Raw genomic sequence first — 21,158 nt, 5'->3', positions numbered from 1 at the left:
AACTGATTTAGCTCGAAAGTGAGCTTAGAAATTTTCCCACCTAAATCAAATTGAATTATTCTATATTTGGAAATTGATATGCCTTAAGAAATATTGGTTGAATTATAAGAAGAGTGTATAGTCCTAAGAATAAACGATTTTTTTATTATTGTAGAACAATTAAAATTTGTAAACAGAAGTGTTTAAAGAGTGACAAAAACGTTAAAATATGAAAAGAACTCTTTGGATAAGAACAATAAAAAATCTCTTAACTGACTGAAAGTTGAACTAGGAAGAAAAATATCGGCACACTTCACCATATGACATAACATAAGATTAAAGGACAAAAATGGACCTTTTTGTCCATCTAGGTCATCCTATCCTCTAAATTAACCACAAAAATCTGAAAGGCAGTCCTTATTAGTTAAGTATCTATCACACTTTTCATTAAACTCCCTTAAATTAACTTCATCTACCTATCACATCTGAATGTAACCAATTGCAAAGGCCAACCACTCTATTAGAAGAATAAAGTTATGTTTATCTAGAAGATTTTCACGACATTTCATGTCCGAGTTATATCCAGCTGAGTCCTCTTCAATCGCTTAACTCACATGCAACAAACAACAAATTGACTTAAAACCATAAAGTAATTTACAAAGTATCGTGCAGCTATGGAGACAAATACATAGGAAAAACGAATAGACGTTTGGGACAAAGACTAAAAGATCATCCACATGCTGTCCGACAGAAAAAAGATCAATACTTCCACCATTGTTAAATATGCAACTGTAGGGCATGCTACAGACTGGGAAGAAAGTTGAAAATTATTGAACAAGTAGGAAACTGGAGAATCCGAGATATCAAAGAAAGTCTACACATTAGATAAAAATCCTCAACGAAAACTAAAGAATTAAAAAAGCAATCAATGAATTACATGTTTACAAAACGAAACAAAATAAAGAAATCATGTACAAGAATTTCACGACCAGTAGAAACAAAAAGAGAGCGTCTATTTTCCATTGGTGATAGTGTATCAGACCACAAACCTTCTTATAAATTCTTATACCAGAAACTAACTAGTATAAAGCTAAATATACACTTTACAAATTACAGGAATTATTAAAATTAACAAAATACAACAAGAAGACAACTTAATAAGTAAATAAATAAAACTATATTAAAGAAACAAGTGTAACATCTTTAAAAATAAATAAAATCTACAGTAAAAGAAAATGAAAACATTTAAAGAGAATGTGATAATATGAATGAAGAATAAAATCGTAAAGTAATAGTTTGACATAATACAAAATTAAAAATTAAAACATTATGTGAAGAAAATTTAGAATTACTATTTGTTTAAATTATAATAAAAACAACCAGAGATTTAGATTTACTTTTGACCTTATAGAATCAGAAAATAAGATTACGTTTGAAGTTTATAAACCCAAAATACAAGTAAATTAATATAGCATTAACAATGCAAACTGCCCCCCGGTGAGACAGCGGTAAGTCTTTAGATTTACAATGTTAAAATCAGTGTCTGTGCAACATCAGTTTTTTCATCATTGATTGGCACGGGGTGGTGGGGTGGGGATAAAACTGGAAGAAGGTGCCTTAAATTGGCAAGTGAAATTAAGCCTACTACTTTATTATCCTTCAAAATTTCTCTTTCTGACTTCACAAATAAATCTAGAATTTTATTCGTACATTCCATACCAAACTTATGTTATTATACAATTACCGAATGTAGTTAACACAAATTTTTGGAATTATGGCTACTTTGTTTAAAGGTAATATAACGAATTTATTATTATATATTTATTTTAATATCAACGTTTGTTTAGATTAAATTTATATTCAGAAATACGCATAGCTTAGTGTTTCATATGTACTGCGAAACTCGCGTTTGTTCTCCAAAATTGTAGAAGATTCTTGAGAGTAAGAATGAACAATTTATGTATGTACATAAACGCTTACGTTTGTATTGTCATGTAATCTGAATTTCTAGAAAACCTCCACATGCCTATAAATATAACCAACGCGACGCGCCAAAAAAAAGTATTTGTTATAACGCTTATTAATCGAAAAGCTTCAGATATTTGACCAGGAACCTTTACAAAGTTCAAAAATTACAAATCGTTTAACTTCAGTGTATTCTTATCGGACATTAGTATTTTTACGAAAACATTACATAACGCCACGGTGGAAAACCCGGTGTATGTGGCTGTTAACTAACGGAGGACAAAGCTAGTAACTTTCTGTCAAGTGAATTATACCTACATCAACTCGTAATCGACTCGCTCATCGTGAACCCTCCATAAGATATTAAAGAAGACTAGAAAGAAGATTTTATATTACTGTAAGTTTGTGAGACTTTTGTTTATAAATCATTGTTTGTTACAAGTATTTGTAATAACTGTTGTTGTAAATTGCATTGTTGTGTGAATATTAAAACGTATTTGTGTTAAAAAAAAAAAGTTTGTGTATCAATTTTGTTGGCAAGTATCATAAACTGACTATATATATCGGCTTTAATTTAACTACTAAATCCAAAATACAATTTAACTACTAAATCTAAAGTATCGTTTAGCTCGGTTTCAGACCTCTTGAAATTCTAATACTTAACAGTAATAACTTGTTCAATCATATAAACCAAATACATTTCTAAATCAAAACTATTCAAAAACAATAGATACACTGGGTTCTATTACATCTCAAACAAACAGGTAATAATATCATCATTTCACCCTATAAAGACTGAATCGCAATCTATAAAGATCTAAGTTTAGAACAGAAGGATATTCTTTCACCAACACAGGTGAAAACAATGAGTCTACCTCTTTTACCAACACAAGTGAAAACAATGAATCCACCACGTTTATAGATTTTTAACAACTCCGTGTCTTTCCCTCAAAAAGAAATTATACATTTACGAATATTCCAGTTTGAACCAAATTGTGTGCATTAAAAAAACACAGAACACGCTACAGTTGTATATATCAATGTGGTCTAAGCTAACCACCGCATGTTTCCACTAAACATATCACATATCCATATTTCAAGCCATAGTTGCTTATTTGTCATAACAATTGTACCCTAGTATAATTAAACATAGAAAAACTGGTTTAAATGTGTAAGGGAAACTACGCTGATTCCCTGCTCTAGAACTTACGAACTCAGCAGCACGTGCTAATTAATTAACCAACGTAATTGTGCACGATATGACATCATCGTTCAGTAAGTAGCTTTGCAACTAACGTCGTCACCAGTTAAGCTTTCCGCGCGTACGTTAAAGGTACCAGAAGAGTTAGAATTATTCAGCCTCGAAGATATCGCGGAAAGGTAAGTAATCACGGATAGAAATAAACAGAACTGGTCTATTAAATAAACTGGCCTTTTCTTCAATATATAAACATCCACCCTGGTCACCATTCATGTCGTCAACTGCAAAAGACACACAATTCAATTTATTATAGATAAATAACAAGAACTGACCTATTCTGCTATATTGAAACGTCCACTCTGCAATTACAAAACAAACGCATATACACACAATCCAATGTATTATAGAATGACAGCAAAGCTACTTCACCATCATGACATAGCAACCACCCCTAATCGTCATGTTTGCCTTGTTAGCACTGTTACTTAAGGGTCGTGAAAAACCCATTACATCATAAAGCACAATAATCATTTATTTGTTTTAAATACGTTTAATTCAATTTTATTAAAGTATTAAATACTACAAATCATAAAAAGTAGCAACCATCTATGAAGCACATCAAAAATATATTCATAAAAGCAAATAAAAAAAAGCTCAAATCAAAATAAATCAGACAAAAGTTTGGCAATGCGGTACAAATTCCTCCTGATTTATGCAGTTTAGTTACGTTCTCATACTATATTAGAGTACTTTTATCTTATCAGGAAGAGTGGTGTATACCAACCAGACTACTAGTGAGTTATTGCATAGCGACACGTCCTCCCAGTGGCACAGCAGTAACTCTACGGACTTACAATGCTAAAACCCTGGTTTTGGTACCCGCGATGGGCACATCACAGACAGCCCATTGTCTAGCTCTATGCTTAATTACAAACAAACAAAGCATAACGACCCAGTATGAAATCGCATCGACTTAGGTGCAAGATCGCTCAGAAAGTTTTAAAAGCGGAAACATACGTCATAAAAACTTAATGTAGGTAGTCTGAAAGCAAGGACTGCAAAATGTTTTTAGCTTATTTGTTGGAATCCAGAGTTGTCTTTAGTAGATTAATTCAACAATAATTTTCATTAGGATTTTCATCTAACAATATTAGCTGTCCTAGTTATGCATCTACTGAATTTCACATAGTGGGATTTGTAAACGTTTCATTGACGAACTAAGCAGAAAGCCAATTTTCAAAGTGAAACAAATAAAATGAACCAAACAATTTCAGTTATCGAAAAAACCGAATTGCATAAACAAACAAATTAGGACAATCAAGACAACAGTAATCCTCCTTTCAAGATCCAACAGGTTACTAGAGGTGTATTATTATCCAAACCTAAAACGGATTCCATAAAATAATTTCTTGAAGAGTTATTCTCCATCAAACCAAAAAGAAAAAAAATCTTAAACACTCGACGTAAAAGAAAACAAAACTTATTCAAAAAATAAAACGACGAACTAGCAAAACTATGTAATAACCCCAATCTAATCATCAAAAGAGAAGATAAAGGCCAAATCATCGTTTTAATGAATGAAACAGAATATATCTCACTGATTAATAATGACCCCAAAATATTTTAAAATGGATGAAACCCTCAACAATCTGTACAGAAAAGAAATAAGCAAACTCCTCAAAGCACTAGAAAATATAAAAAGGCTGAATAATTCCCGAGCTCAGAAACTTGTTACAATGCACGAATGGTAGAACTTTTAAACCATGCAGGCTGCCGCAAATTCATAAAACACTTCGAAAAATGTGTTTCATACTAACAAGGTATTCTTCCTTTAACTATAACCTTAACAAGAATCTGACCAGAATTATTTCAACATACAACTAAGATAATACCCCACATTTTACTGGCTTCTTAAAGAAATTAGTTCTAAGACACAGAATGGCAAGTTTTTGTTGTTGTTTAAAGTTAAGCACAAAGCTACACAATGGGCTATCTGTGATCTGCCCACCACGGGTATCGAAACCCGGTTTCTAGCGTTGTAAGTCCGCAGACATACCGCTGTGCCACTGGGTGGCAACAATACCTTAACTGGCATTGCACATACTGCATACAATAGAAAGATTACGACTAGGAGCCTTGATGTGTATTATGCAAGTAGCATTTAATGTATGCTCTGCAAGCAATTTAGCCAATAGTGAATTTCTGAAATTTTCATTAAAAAACAACAAAAAGCAAACATTCTTATCTTAACGACGTTCAATGATCAGAACATACAAATCGAAAAAAAAAATGTATAGATAAATAAATAATTCAATAAAATTACTTATAATATTCAAATAATAGATACATACTGAAAACGAGTTCATGAGCTTAGAGTAGCAATTGTAGTATTTTCACTTAACGTATGGCATAGAAACATAAGTACTTTTATAGAGCAACCAAAAGAATAGCATATATACTGGCGATTTTATCAATACGGATTTAATACAAACATATATGTAACCATTAAACAGTTATCTTACTTTTTTCTGGAAAATTATCATAAAGTTTTTGTAATTCATTCAAATCACTTTTTCTAAATATTTCTTTTTAGTCTAGTAACTGGTAAATTTTTAGGCTCTTCAACTGTTGTTTTATGTATTAATTTTATATTTTGCCAGTTCCATATATATCCTTGCTACATCTGTTTAATGGTTTATAACTATTTACTTCACGTAATGGTAACATATTAAATTTTTAACATCTAATTCTATATTATTATACTATGATTATCATAACATACTCCTTGAAATATTGTTTGTAACTGTATTGCAACACGTAAATTTATTAAATACGCACTTCCCCAACAGGCTGTATCATACTGTAGGATAGAATAAAACCAGAGGTAATAAATGTGTGCGGACTTATAACACTGAACACCAGGTTTCGATCCCTTGCGGTGAGCACTTGACATATAGCGCATTGTATAACTTGGCGCTTAACTACAAACAAACAAGCAAACGTTACAGTAAGAGATAGGCGTTTTTGTTATTTAATAAAATCTTATCACAACATTATATACATTTTTCATTACTTAATTTGAATTTTCCTATTCAATTTACAATATATTGTTATTCTAATATATTTAACTTATTCTGCTTTTCGTGAAATAGAAGGAATGTTTCCAATATTTTTAGAATCTAAAAACTTACTTATGCAGTTGATGTAATATATTTGATTATTTTTTCATTCACTTGTCTTGATTCTTTTAAAGGGACTCCTGAATTAATTTCCATTTCATTGCTTAGGATTTATAAGTTTAACTACTGCTTAATATATGCATAATTTAAAACGTTACCTCATATTCCATTTATATATATATATTTAATACTTGTCAAATAGTATCAAAAGCTTTTGATTTATCTAAAGCAAAAGTACATGTCAAGCTATTAATATGATTATTTAATTTATTAACCCATTTAGTGCATCCGCTGTATTTTTATTTTATTGAAGATTTGAGAAAGCATTTGTCGAACTTAAAAAATGTATAAATCTTTCTTTAACTACCTTTCTTTAATTTTTGATATAACTGAAAATAAATCAATTGTTCTTTAATTATTTTTATTACTTTCATCACCTCCTTTAAATTTTGGTATAGAGGCAGAATCTAAAATAAAATATCTGGAAAAATCTCTGTTTTAATTAACATATTAATCTAATATGTTATTATTAGTGTTAAGTTATCAATAGTATGTTTTATCTTTTCTGTAGCTTTTCTGTTTTTTTTTAGAAACTGTATATGTTTTATAAATTCATATTCATCAGTTGGTAGATACATTTAATTTAAAGTTGTATGTTTCTTATATTGCATTTCATCTAATTGATCTAGATTTAAGCAGGTAAAACAAATGTTACTTGAAAGTTCCTTTGCACAAAATATGAAAAATTCGTTAAAAGATTTTATATTAGACTTTTCATTAAACTTAACATTTCTATTATCAACTGAAATAATTTTAAATTTTGTTGATTTTTTAAATTTTCCACCAGCAGTCCCATTAATTATATTCAGTTGTTTTTCTACATTAGTTTTACTGTCAAGAAATGTGCGCTTACAATACTATTTTTGTTTGTTTTCTAGGAATAGTTAGATGATTTCTAGAGTTTATTTAATTCAACGACTAATTCATTATGGTTTGATTTTTTTAGGTTTTCTTACTTGCTCTACATTTCATTGCTATGTTCCAATTTGTTTTGTTTTTCTCTAGTTATTTTAAATATCTTATAGGCAATTTAATTATAATCTCTAATATTGTAATAAGATTTTTATAGTCATATTGTATACTTAACTCTTGATAAATACTAACAAACCTCACCTTGTTGTATTGACATATCAATTTTTGTATTTCAGTATTAAATTTATTACAATTATTATACACACTTATATTTTTGTCAATTAATAATACTGTATTAAAATAATCGTAATTCTAGTTCCTAAGACTCATATTTGTATCTGTTCTAATAAATATTTTAACAAAACAATATTTTTTTCTCTAGTAGTAGAACGTATAGAAGCTGGGTGCGATTTGACAATGGGGATTTTCTTGGCTCTGCTTTATTCATACCTGGGGCTGCATTTCCTTCTATCTTCACTGGGGGGATCAAAAGCTTATCACCCATAAAAAATATGCACATTTTTTCTTTTATTGTTGCTTTATTTCTTGAAATTACATCGCGTAACAGAACGAGTACTTGTTACAAGTGTTCTTTAAGTTATATTTAACTGCTGTGTAGCATAAGTAGTTTTTGTAATTGGCTTTAAATTCCGTATAAAACAATATGTATATGTACATATATATATATATTAAAATATGTAATTTTTAATAGTTGACTCGGTTAAAATAAATAACTTATTGATCATCTTACTCTTTAAATTGTGTACTACAGATGTGTCACAGCCAGCCAATGTGTTTTCTTATTTGTTTTTTATCTCCCATGAGAAACTTGATAAATCACATCAAAATAATACATGAATAAAACCCCAAAATAGTTAAAATGTTTATGCATTCTTTTACAATGTTGTCCTCGGATTTTCTATTTATATGCACGTCTCCTACAATATAAACATTTTTCCTTTTTATTTTCAATTAACAAAATTTAAGCTGTATGATATAAGTTTGTATGCTATATTTTTGTGATCCATTTGATATGTACAATATATACTTATTACCTCAGCTGCACCGAATTCTGTAATTACTTCTTGCACATTTATTTCATTACTTCAAATACTATTATATCTCCAGATATATTATGATATCTAACATTATATTAATTTCATTTCCTTGTATATTAAACAAGTTTATATCCTCATCTGGATTTAACTAAGGACTGTAATATGTACTTCCTACGAAATCAGTTGTAACAGTGTCATGAAAGAAAGGGATTTTGATATTATAGTTGATTAATCACTTAAGCCATCCAAGCACTATGCTGTTTTTAGTGACAGGGTAAGTACGATTTTAGGATGTATATACATAAATATTGAACATAAGACTAAAGAGGTTATACCTTCATTGTATCGGTCATTGGCTAGGCCACATTTTGAGAATTGTGATCAGTCTTAGGTGCCTTTCCTTAAAAAAGGGTAATGAAATGTTGGAAAGAGCTCAGAGAAGAACTACTAGGATGATATCTAAGATGGAAAGGTGTCATACAAGGGAATTATTTTTTCTTGAAAGAAACGAGTTAGGGGGATCTGATTGAGGAGTTTAAAATTGATAAAGGAGCTTATAATGTCAGTGCATCATCATGTTTTATATATAATGGTAAAGATGTTAGAGCTGGGAGACACAAATATAGATTGTGGCTAGGTAGGAGTCATCTTTAGCTAAGACAGCTTTGTTTTTTTAACAGAATGGTTGGTCTTTGGAATGGGTTACTAAGACAGCTTTGTTTTTCTAATAGAATGGCTGTTATTTGGAATGGGTTGCTAAGACAGCTTAGTTCTTCTAACAGAATGGTTGGTTTTGGAATAGCTTGCTAAGATAGCTTTGTTTTCTAACAGAATGACTGGTCTTTGGAATGGGTTACTAAGACAGCTTTGTTTTTCTAATAGAATGGCTGTTCTTTGGATTGGGTTGCTAAGACAGCTTAGTTCTTCTAACAGAATGGTTGGTCTTTTGAATAGTTTGCTAAGATAGTTTTGTTTTTCTAACAGAATGGTTGGTCTTTGGAATAGCTTGCTAAGATAGTTTTGTTTTTCTAACAGAATGGTTGGTCTTTGGAATGGGTTGCCTTCAGATGTAATGGATGCATTCAATCTAAGGAAGTTTAAGGGAAGGCTTCATAATCATTTGAATGATAAAGGATTGCTCATATATTTGTTTAAAAAGTTTAGTTTAAAGGATGGGACGGCCTAAATGGAACAAGGTTACTTAAATTATATGTATATGTGTATATATATACCATTACGATTATTCTTATCATTATTTATTTATTTCAGTCATGAAGCTCTTGGAAAATTCGCGAAAATATCAAAGGTTCTTTAGCAAAGAAAAGGTATCGATGAGCGTCGCTTCATCAGACACTAAAGAAGAAAAATATTTTAACACGTACATAATCATTACTGTGAAGCTATTTTTCGCAAGATCTGAAAATACTAAAGCCTTGAGTATTTTCCATGTACGTCAATACGTTTCATATGTATTTTTATTTTGTGAAAAGTTTGTAATACGTCAAGAGCATATTACTAAACAAAGCATCTTCTCTATGAGTAACAAAAGTTTGGCCTTTGATGATAAATTTGAATATCGCTAAAGGCTGGAGATAAGAATATGCATTTTGAACAACCTAACAGATATTTTAAGTTTCATATTAAAGATGTAAAAGTATATATCAAGATCAGTGTTTATTTGAAGCGAACATAATATGTAAGGTATAGAACATTTTAAACCAAGTGTAAGAAAATGACACTTTTAATCAGTGAAATATTAAAATTAAGGTTTTTTTACACATGGTGGCATGTAAATTTATATGTGGATAGTACTTGCTACTATGATTTTTTTACTTATAATATTTTTAATAGAAAACTAGGTTATCTTCTACTGTGTAGAAAGAAACACTCTTCAGTTTTCAATTACCCACTATTAAATGTTTCAAAAAAATCGCATCATTTAAATTCCTTAATAGTTTTTTATCTCCCAGTGGAATAGTGGCAAGTTTGCGGATTTGTAACGCTAAATATTGCGTTTTGATACACGTGGTGAGGAACAGTATAAATAGTTCATTATGTAGCTTTATGCTTAACAAGAATGAAACAAACGAACAAATGTGGGTTTTTAAAGTGAGTTTAAGCCCTCTATCACAAACAACTGTGTTAGAATCATATATTTGTATCTAAGACAGAGATGTTTTTCAGAAGAGAAAATATTTTCCATCCATGGCCTAACGTACAACATTCAAAATTAAGACTGAAAATCCGTCCCTACAATTAACATCCATTTCATTACTAATAACTTGGTTTAATTTCTCTAGCATTAATTAAGTGGATTTCAGTTAGGATCTTGATTATTATATATGTGTGTTTAATTTGATTATTTGTTAGTTGGAATTCAAGTACCTTAGATAAATTAATTCGGTGTCTCTAATTATTGTGTCTTCATGTAGTTAAACATTTGGAATTAAAAAGTAAAGAACTTTCAACAAAATTCATTTGCTTTTATTTCATTGTTGTGTTGCTCTTAGTTTTTTCTTGACAGACTAAGTGAATAATAATAAAATTTCATATTCTTCTTCTCAAATTAAACACATCTAAGTTGAAATTATAGGTTAGGGCTAATTCTAATTTTACTGTTAAATAATAAGAAATTTACTTTCTAAGACGCTAAAAAGTTATAATGCATTAGAGTGCACCTATTCTTCTATAAAGTTGAACTAGTAATAAATGTTCTAAGTGTTCTTATTTTATTTTGCAGTTTTGACTCTGGCTTAAACGATAGTATTGAAATTATCACTTGGATTATCCTGTTCGTGAGCACTTGATACTGCTGCCATCTCTCGTAAAAATATGATAAACACAGATGTGTTCTGGGCAGGAAGTACCATAGTATGATTGATTCCCTGTAAGTATGATGTTTACTTCATGGGCCTCCTTTACTTTGATGTTTTATTTACTGAAGATGATAATTCTGAAACTTGATTAGTACTTAATATAATTATGATCAAGTTTCTTGCTTGATCATATACTTAGTAAATATAATCACTTTTATAATCAGTTAGTAGCTAATATAAAACATGTTCCTCCTTTATCTTAAGTAAGTACTTATTTAAGACATTCTCTTTAAATGTGAGCAATTATCTAATAAAATGAATTTATTTTATATTGGTTTTTTGTTTAGATTTCATTATTTTTTACAGTTAATCTTTCATCCACATTTCAGTCTAAAAATGATCAATATTGAGTAGCAGTTGTGATGATATAACTAAACAACCCCATAGTTTTCATGGACACTTCTTTAGAAGTTTTTAGAAACTGTTTGATTTTAGTACATTCTTATATGAAAAAAAAGAACACAGAGTCATTGTAAAAGATACAGATCTGTTAAACAATAGAATTAGATTTTATATAATCTTGATAACGATTTTAAAAGGTCCTCTGTATAACAGAAAATCAATCAGGAAAATTGTAAAGTAGCTGTGTTAGCTAAGAAAATAAATAAATTAGACACGTGATGTTAAGTGACGATTTTTATAACATGCAACTCAGAAGACACAGTGTGTATACTTAAATAGAAACTGGAAAGCCAACTTATACAGAAATGGTAAATTAGTCAACAGCTTTCTTCTCTCGAGATATCTTTCTATTGACTTACTCAATGTGTGTCCGAATAGAATTGATGTGAATCCAACGATCTATACTAACAGAGAACGACGAAATTACCCAGAATGCCTCACTTTCCACGTAAGTGGTTGTCCTCCTACAACACCATTAAGGCTGTAACCTCTAGATATCATCTACTTGGCCAGTGATAGACATTGCTGCACTAACCCATTTCTATACAATGTGTAAAGTTGCAGCAGTATTCTCGCTGGCAAAGTGAATATTATCTTCTAGAGAACAACAAAGAAACAAAGGTAATTAAAACGAAACAGTTTATTGGATTACGTGTTCTGCTAATATAATTTTGAATATTGATATAGTTTGCCTCATGAGGAAGAAGTAAAATAATCAGTTAAATTCATCAATGTTTTGTGCCTGCTTGTAATTAAAGTTATAAATACTGCTTGCTTACCTATTAGTTATAACAAGTTTAAATAGAGTATCCTGGAGTTGTAAAACTAGAAATACATGGCAAGTACTGTTACACTTATATCTGATCAGATATGTACTGAGCAAAAATTAAGTCATAAAACGAGATTATAAAAGAACGTACACATTTCACTGTGTGTGTGTTTTCTGAAAAGTGATATTTGATAGTAATTTTGGAACATTGTTGATACAAAGATTTCTGACCAACTACTTACTGTCAAGAACTGCCACTGTTGTATAGAACCTTTTGTTAAGTAATAAATTGTTATATGTTTTATTGTTTTCGTTATTGTTAGTTATGGATTTTTCTCATTCTATGATAGAATAATACATGGGCTGTTTTTGGCTGTTACTCCAATCTCACTTAGTTTCAAGTAGAATAAATTTCGTTCAATCATAAAAGTAAATAGCTTATATTCTATTCTTCCTTTGTTTGTAATTAAGCACAATCCGACACAATGGGCTACCTGTGCTCTGCCAACCACGGGTATCGAAACCCGGTTTCTAGCGTTGTAAGCCCACAGTCATACCACTATGCAACTAGGAGGCTCTTCCTTTAACACTAGTTTTCATTGACAGTGTTAGTCAGAATGTTTACTATATAAAATAAAAACTTTTAGTATTTTTTCTTATATGTATTTAATATTTTCATCACGTTAATATTGTTAATATGTGGATTTAGGACTTAACTAAATATACTAAGTTGACGAACGAACATTATGAAATATTATTGGGATTACGGCCGAAACTGACGCTAACCCACATGATAAATCAATGTATTCTAAATATTATAAATTTTTGTTTTATGACATCGCATACTCATACTTATAGTGGTATGCTAAATAAGAAATATTATTTCCTGAATTAATATTTATTTGTCTGATACATGTGGTTAGCTCATTTTAAGCAAACGTTATTTTGTAACGAATGTGTGTGTGAAGTGGTGTATTAATTCTTGTTAGAAGTTATCTGATTTCTGTGTTTATTGGCATATTGTTGTTCAGAATCATGAAATGCTCAGTGTGATTCTTAAATTAGTTATTTCAGCCAGTGTTTTCTATGGAGAAATCACGGTTGTTTATCAGACGCAACTGTGTAGCACAAACGAGTTAAAGAAGCCAAGACCTTAAGAATTATAGATTAGAATATATGTCAATATGTTCAAAGAAAGGAAAAGTTTTGTTTCTATATAACTGGTATCTCGATTCAGTATTGCTATAGGTATTTTTCTTATTTTTATTATATTGAAGTGATCGATTTAGTTTATATATTTATCATAATTTCTATACGGTTAATAAATTTAATACCAGATGTCAGTTATTTTTATGTTTGTTGCCTGGATACCTATTTAAAGCAGTATTCCACAGATAAGCAAACTTGTATTGTTCAGCACATTGTTGCCCGATGACGGCTCCGATAAGAGGGCCGAAAGCTTGCAAATAAAAGTGTTTTAACGTAGAAAAAAATCCGTGTTAATACATGTTAATTTACCTACGTTATGAGCCTTAAAAACAACGACCCTGTTGTATTTAAATGATTTTGTTTCACTTAAATATTGCTATTTAATCTCACTTACGTTATGAGTTTTAAACAACAATAATGCAACTGATCAAACATTTCAATTCCTTAACTACTGTTGACTTTATTACGAACAAAATATAACTTAGCAACGAAAAGTTATCTCTGTAATGGCATACTTAGGCATTCCTGACATGTATGTACATCGATAAAATTAGCAGATAATTGAGGGAAATCACATTATCTTGGTTCAAACACAAGAGTCAAGTGGAAAGCTGGACCTAATGTTGTAACGGAACACAAAACTTTAGCGTGACGTCATCAAAGGACTTGGTACAGCTCATCCTGGGAAATAAACCCGTCACCTAAATAGATAAATAAACAAAATCAAGACTTAAGAAGCGTTTTTCTTGAATTATAAAGATAAGATGTATTCTATTCCCAAATAGGATTTCGGGTAGATTTTAATTAGATGTTGTAGTTTTGAAATGTGTTGGATAAAGCAATCGAAGATAAATATTAAGATAAAACGTTTCTCAGTTGTATTAAGAAAACATCGTAGCCTGGCTTCAAAAGCTGCCTTAACAAAAGTCACTCGAGATAAACTTTAAAAATGAATTAACTTACTATCAGAATTATATGTGATTACTTATCGAGTATATCACTTTTAACAACATTATGAAATATTTCTAAAAGTATGTATGGATGTCTTGTTACTTTATCTGATAAAACTTTCGTTAATGAGAAATAACTAAATAGTTAAAGAAAGTACTCTGTTGTGTAAAACTTAAAACATGTTTATTATCGGATATACAGAGTATAATATTTATGGTTACAACGTTGTTGTACCTGATGATGCTAGATTAACCTGGTGCAACGTTGTAACCATAAATATTATACTCTGTATATCTGACAATAAGCAGGTTTTAAGAATGAAAAGTGTTCTTATTATACTGTTGCGTCAGCGAGGTCACGTGACTAGTGTCACGCCACTTCGTTCTCGAACCTTCCTAGATTGGGGGGGGGGGTAGTCTGGTATATATAGGATGGTGACAGCGTGGCGGGAGATTGTGTAGGTAGTGAGTAATTGATCTGCAGTCAGGGAGTATTGTTGAAGTTAACGTTCGTTCGTTATAGGGTTTGTTTTAGCGCGAATGTTGAAATTAAGTGTATCGTAAAGTTATATTCGGAAAGAATAAACCAGTTTTATTAAGTAAGGACTTGTGTCGCTAAAGTTTCGTCGGAACGAAGTTACGGAAAATGAATTAACAAACGGAGATGTAACAATACATTGGATGTAAAGAAATACGTTCAAACGAAGCAAACTTCAATTATAAACTATGGATAACTGTTTATGATATCTATTCGTAGCTAGATGATCATGAACAGAAATTATTTCATCAGAACTGTAGACAATGCTTGAATTGCATATATTGTTGAGAATAACATTTCTTAGAGTTTTGTACAGATTTTATAAACACAACCATAATATTTAGTGTAATCATACTTATTATTTATTCTTAAAATACTACGCTTCTATGTTTTATGTTAGCGCCTTGAAATGTTTTTACTCATACAGTGATTTTTACATTCATATAGGAATTTCAAATATACGCGGGGTCGATGCTACTAATTTATTCATGTAAATTATATAGCTCAATCTATCGTTCGACTTACCACCTGTCACTGTGTTATACCGGTTTTGGAGAATTTTATCCGTCATCAGCAACCCTGAACATGAGCACGTCGAATTTAAGAATATATATATGAAGCCTAGTCTTATTATTTCGAGTTGCTTTTGTCCGGGCTTACTAATGGGAAGGGAGGATTCCCTAAGACCGATATAACTCAGTAATGCTGTTAAATAAAACGATACGACTTCACAACTATTTTAAATAAGTTTTTAGTAAGAATTATTTGTTCTTTTCTAATTTCTTGTGCAACAAAGTATGGAAGATTATGAAACTCACAAAGACTTATCTTTGCTTAGAAAGCACTACACTTGTAATATAGATGAATCATGAGTTTCAAGATTGAAATGTCTTAGAAAGCATGACGGTTCATCTCACAAGTCCATATTCTAAATGCAAAAAAAAACCAAAAAAAAAAACAAGGACTTGTTTCTACATTTTAGAGTAACATGGAGATGAAGAATTAGAAAACCAACAAACTAATCCCATGCTCTTTTTATTTCATGAATTAATTTAAGTAGATCTAGATATACGTGTTTTTATCTCGATGAACTGCCTTAAGTAAACCCCAAAAGCACGTGCTCATTTCTTGGTAATTTGACTTAAGTAGTCCTAGAGACACGTGTTTATTCTATAGTGAGCTTACTTAAGCTGTTCGATGGTGCTTCTTTTTTTTAATGAAATGTAGTTATCATGGTTATATTTTGACTATGTAGATAATGTCTTATAGTTCATGTGAGTTCTAAATTATAACAGATCAAATATGGGTAATATGTTATCTACTTATATCATATAACAGAAGGGAAGAAATAAAGAATCAGGAGGTAAGATATACCACTTCATACGTTGTTAATAGTTTACATTGTTCAGCGGATTCTTTTAGATTATTCTTTAAAAAAAATAAAAAGTATTGTCCACTTAATGTTGACGAAATCGACTTATTTATTCGACTATCAGTTCTACAAGTTAGTTTAACTAATGTTCACTGATAGGCCAAGCTCACAGTAGACGCTTATACTACAATTTTACTTACTTTCTAATTCTCTAGTATCTATATTTATTTGTCAAAATACAAATAATCAATAATCACGGCACTGAATTAACAATTTAGATCAAATAGTATTTTAATACCTCAGAATGAGTGTAACTTATCAATAATTAATAAGTCAATAATGATGTACTCACAAGTCAATAATGATGTACCCTAGCCTAGCTCGCGTCTTATACTCCTCAAATCGTTTCCGGCGTCAAATACCCCTATATCTAATCAACAAAACAAACGTCTAAATTTAAAAGTATAGCTTACAACAATACCTACCGTTTAAATTCACAATCTTTTCAGCCACAAGTTTAGCAAGGGTGGGGTTTCTGTTCAATTGATCAGCAAACCAATCCAGAGGAATAGACCTGTAATTTAATGTCAAGATTTTAAATAAAATAACACAAGCTATGAACGTCATACGTATGTACTTTCTATCACCTGTATACATGCCTTTTAGTAAGTTACAGTGTTTGTCTAACTTTCATGGAGTATGTAACATTCTGCGTTACAAAGTTTATTGCTATGTGCTTGTAACTGCAGGCTAAAGTAGTAATATTTGACAATATTCAACAACGTGAAGTAAATACTTATATTTTAGTTAGTTAGTTTGTTTGTATTAAGCACAAAGCTACACAATCGACTATCTGTGTTGTGCCTGTCACTGGTTTTATTTTCAGAAATGGAGGGGTGGAGGGGGGGGGTATTTGCTGTTTTTGTTACTGTTTTAGCGCAAAGCTACTCATTGGAGGGATAAACTGGCGGTTTAACAGTGAGATAAGGTTTACAGTTTTTACATTTAAATTTGAACGGTATTGCATTACTTCGTTGTGCTGTCTTTATTCAGAATATATTATTGAGAAAATGTAAAATAATTGGGTGCGATCCGTTAAAGGAAAAGGTAAATTTAATCCAAATGCTAGATTTTCAAATATATCAACTTAGATTTGCTTATACTAAAACTAAACTAAAACATCGGTTAAAAGACGTTAATTTGTAAAACAAAGTTATGTCAAATTGAAATCATTTTAAATGCTTCAGAAATTCCAAAAAATCTACTTCGGAAGGAAAAATTATAAATTAACCAATCACAATCTGATATTAGCTCAATACGTATGACACAGATATTGTTCTAGGGTACCTACGATAAAATTTCTATGTTACACTTATTTGCGAAGATTTGTGACAAAACATTTATAAGGACATTAAATACCCATCAAAGCCATTATCCTTGAAATCTTGAAATGTCCGTTTGCCAAATCCTCTTGCAGTTGATAGAGCAGCATTACGAAATCCTCTTTCTTGACGAGAGAGGGCGTCAGTAGGTAAAGCATCAGCAGTAATGATCAAAAGACAAGCAGCCACAACCACATAAAGCTTTAGAGCGAACATTGTACTTCCTTTGGCTTGTTTTGGCTGAAACCTGAAAAATAAACAAATATAATTATTATTTATTCAAAGTTACTTGAGAGTTAAATGTACTATGTAATCCACCGTAACTAATGTAAGTATAATATTTACATAAACACATCGATATTTATAATACATGAAATAATGAAAAGAGAGAATACAATGGAAATCTTTAATATAAAGGGGAAGCGTACTCAGTAACAGTATTTTTCTTTGATCATATGCAAAGGAATCTCATGACATTCATGTTGCCACTTCCATTCATGCTCTAATTTGACAAACGTGAATTTTGTAACATAGTTTCCATTTGCAAAAGGCTCCTTCATAAGGTTTTTCTTGTCCAAAGCACATCACTCTTCTCTGGTAGCTTTCCATATCCACCTAGTGTATAGTCTGATCGCATATAAATTCATAAGCGCTGCATATAGTGACTTAGTCGGTATGTCTTCATAAGGAAGGGCGGGAAATTAGCACTTGTTTCACGCTGCAGTTGCTTTAAGTATGCAACTGTTCAACGGATATGTCGTGGAAGTAACTTGTGTACACGTGATTTGTGTCGCTTTTCCAGACGGAAATTCTTCTTAATTATGTTGCTGGGGACACGTGAACGGCTTTTGCTACTGACCTGTGTGTTCGTGGATTCTAACCTAATCCACTCTTTTTTTTAGCACGACTGGTTTATAATTTGTTGTACGCCTCTTTCTAGACAGTACTGGTTCACCAAAATCCATAATTCTTTGTTTTCCAATGTCATTTAAGTGCATAGAACTTCTAAGTCTCAGATCTGTGCACATGCTTATGATCTGAGTATATGAATATTTTGTTTTAAAAAGGGATATTACATAAGTGCTCAATTTTCGATGGTATCACACTACCTTCAAAAGACAAAACGATGTTAAAATGTAGGCTTGAGAACTTTAATTGAATTCAGCTGCCTGTTTAGGCTTAGGACCTGACGAAGACCTCAGTATAGAACCAGAAATGTCGAGCACTTTTCATTCAACAGACAGCTGCAGTCCATTAATGTTCTCAAACTCTGCCTAAGACTCCACTGAAACAACATGTCAAGATGTAGTTCTGATACATATCGTTTCATCTATCGGCTGTGTTTATCAAGTGACTTGCTCATTTAAATATTCAAAATAGTTTTTATTTAACATGCTCAATCCTCTGTACATTTATCTAGTTCGTTTGTTTGTACGTATTTAACGTAAAATTAAACAATAGACAATGTGCGATGAAATGGAATCCCAAATTTTACTGTTGTATTTAATGTAAAATTAAACAATAGACAATGTGCGATGAAATGGAATCCTAAATTTTACTGTTGTAAATCAGTGAAGTTACGGCTGACCCACCAGGGATTTCGATAGTTCGTACAAACGTTCAGAAACATGGATACATAAAACACGCTTAAATCATGAGTATGAATATTGAAAGAAAATAGCAAGGCCAATTCACGATCTCTGTGTTCTAGATAAGTTCCAGTATTATTGAAAATAACAAAATAAAGAGAGAGGAAACAAGTATGTTTCTTAACATTTAGTTTTTGCTTCCTAGCTGAAATGTGTAATATATGCAAATGTACCAAAAGTTTAACCATGATATACATAATTATGTTTTTAACATTTAGTTTTTGCTTCCTAGCTGAAATGTGTAATATATGCAAATGTACCAAAAGTTTAACCATAATATACATAAGTGTGATAGCACTGGAAATAAACTTTTCTTGTTTATAAACCTAAATTATTCTCATGAAGTTTAGATAAAGTTTCACATTACTGAGTTCCGAGGAGTGTTCCCTCTAAGCTGCGCGGCCGCACAACAACCAATCACATGCCGCGCACTTAATTATTCCAGCCGCGAATATCCTCAGAATTGGTAAAGAGTTTCAACACGTTGATGGCCTTAATGACCCTGACAGTCGATAGGCCTAAAGCCCAAATAACCAACTGGTGGCATTGAAAAGTGGCCTAATGATTCAATAAGGTTAATAGTCTAAAAATACGCCCCCCCCCCCCAAAAAAAAAGAAAAACTGGTAGCGCACATTCACACATTGCCTTGGTACTGGTGCACATGAAAAAAAAAAATCATTTCGTACGTAGATTGAAAAAATTAGAGGGAACATTGGTTCTGAGGTAGAAAATTTTGCTAAAAAGAGGAGTTTAAATGCTAAATATACTTTCGACCAATGTTCACTGAAATTTATATTCGTTATGGTGATAATACTAGTATTTAAATATGTCTCCTGTTTTTTAAATTAGTAGACTAGTCTAATATGAAAGAAATAAAAATGTGATCTTTTAACTTGATATGTAACTAATGAATATTTGAGACTATTAATTAATAAAGGTCCAAAGTTCTGAAACAAATCATAAAATTAGTTGTAAACGCATCAAACTGGTAAATAGTAAACACTCAGTGAGGCTTTTTTACATCAATGGAGTAGAAATAGAACTTAAAAAGTAATCCTATTTACAAACTGGATGAATAAAGTTAAAGAAACGACCACTAAACGTATAAAATACTTTAAGAAATTCGCTTAGAACAACAATGAATATGTTATAAGTAAGAAAGAAGTTATTGAGTATTTAGAATATTTACATATTAGGTATTTCATCACTCCTGCCGATAAAGCAGCTAACAGTTTTGTTTTAATTTGTAAAAAAGTTTTATATTACCTCTCTATGAAAAGAATTAGAGTTAACTTTGAAAACATTAAAAACGTTTTGTAGCGAGATGTACAAATGCAGAAGCAACTTATAGATTTATTGGACTTTGCAATAACTTAAATTATTTTGTAAATACGTTAAAGAACATTTAAACAAATATTGTAATATTATTAAAGAGAAAACTGGTATTAAAACGTTCATTATCATCAGTAATTCTGTTGAATGTCAAAAGAAAATTAAACGTTTTTAGGCTAAAACAATAACAAATTTTGACTCACACTAGTCTTCCTATTGGTAGCCCGGCGTGGCTACCAGGTGGATTTTAGGTTGTTCCGTGGTTCGCGCCCCGTTACCACCAAAAAATAAATAATTCAGGTCTGAACTCTGAGGTAGCCCAGC

At 30.9% G+C, this 21,158-nt stretch overlaps 1 protein-coding gene across 1 annotated transcript in view; it reads right to left on the bottom strand.

The window, feature by feature from the left end:
- Positions 1-14,044: 14,044 nt before the first annotated feature.
- LOC111086660 (allatotropin-like) overlaps positions 14,045-21,158 on the bottom strand; it is a 35,954-nt gene continuing 28,840 nt past the window's right edge. Inside the window, exons 2-4 of the mRNA XM_022390417.1 lie at positions 17,890-18,099; positions 16,956-17,044; positions 14,045-14,311 (exon numbers count right to left, since the gene is read on the bottom strand). Of these exons, the coding sequence (XP_022246125.1) occupies positions 14,268-14,311; positions 16,956-17,044; positions 17,890-18,068 (312 nt within the window). The 5' untranslated portion in view covers positions 18,069-18,099 and the 3' untranslated portion in view covers positions 14,045-14,267. The remainder of the gene's footprint in view (positions 14,312-16,955; positions 17,045-17,889; positions 18,100-21,158) is intronic.

The sequence above is a fragment of the Limulus polyphemus genome, unplaced genomic scaffold (assembly GCF_000517525.1).
Source record: "Limulus polyphemus unplaced genomic scaffold, Limulus_polyphemus-2.1.2 Scaffold1302, whole genome shotgun sequence".
NCBI lineage: Eukaryota > Metazoa > Arthropoda > Merostomata > Xiphosura > Limulidae > Limulus > Limulus polyphemus.
This window is presented reverse-complemented; position numbering and strand designations above follow the sequence as displayed.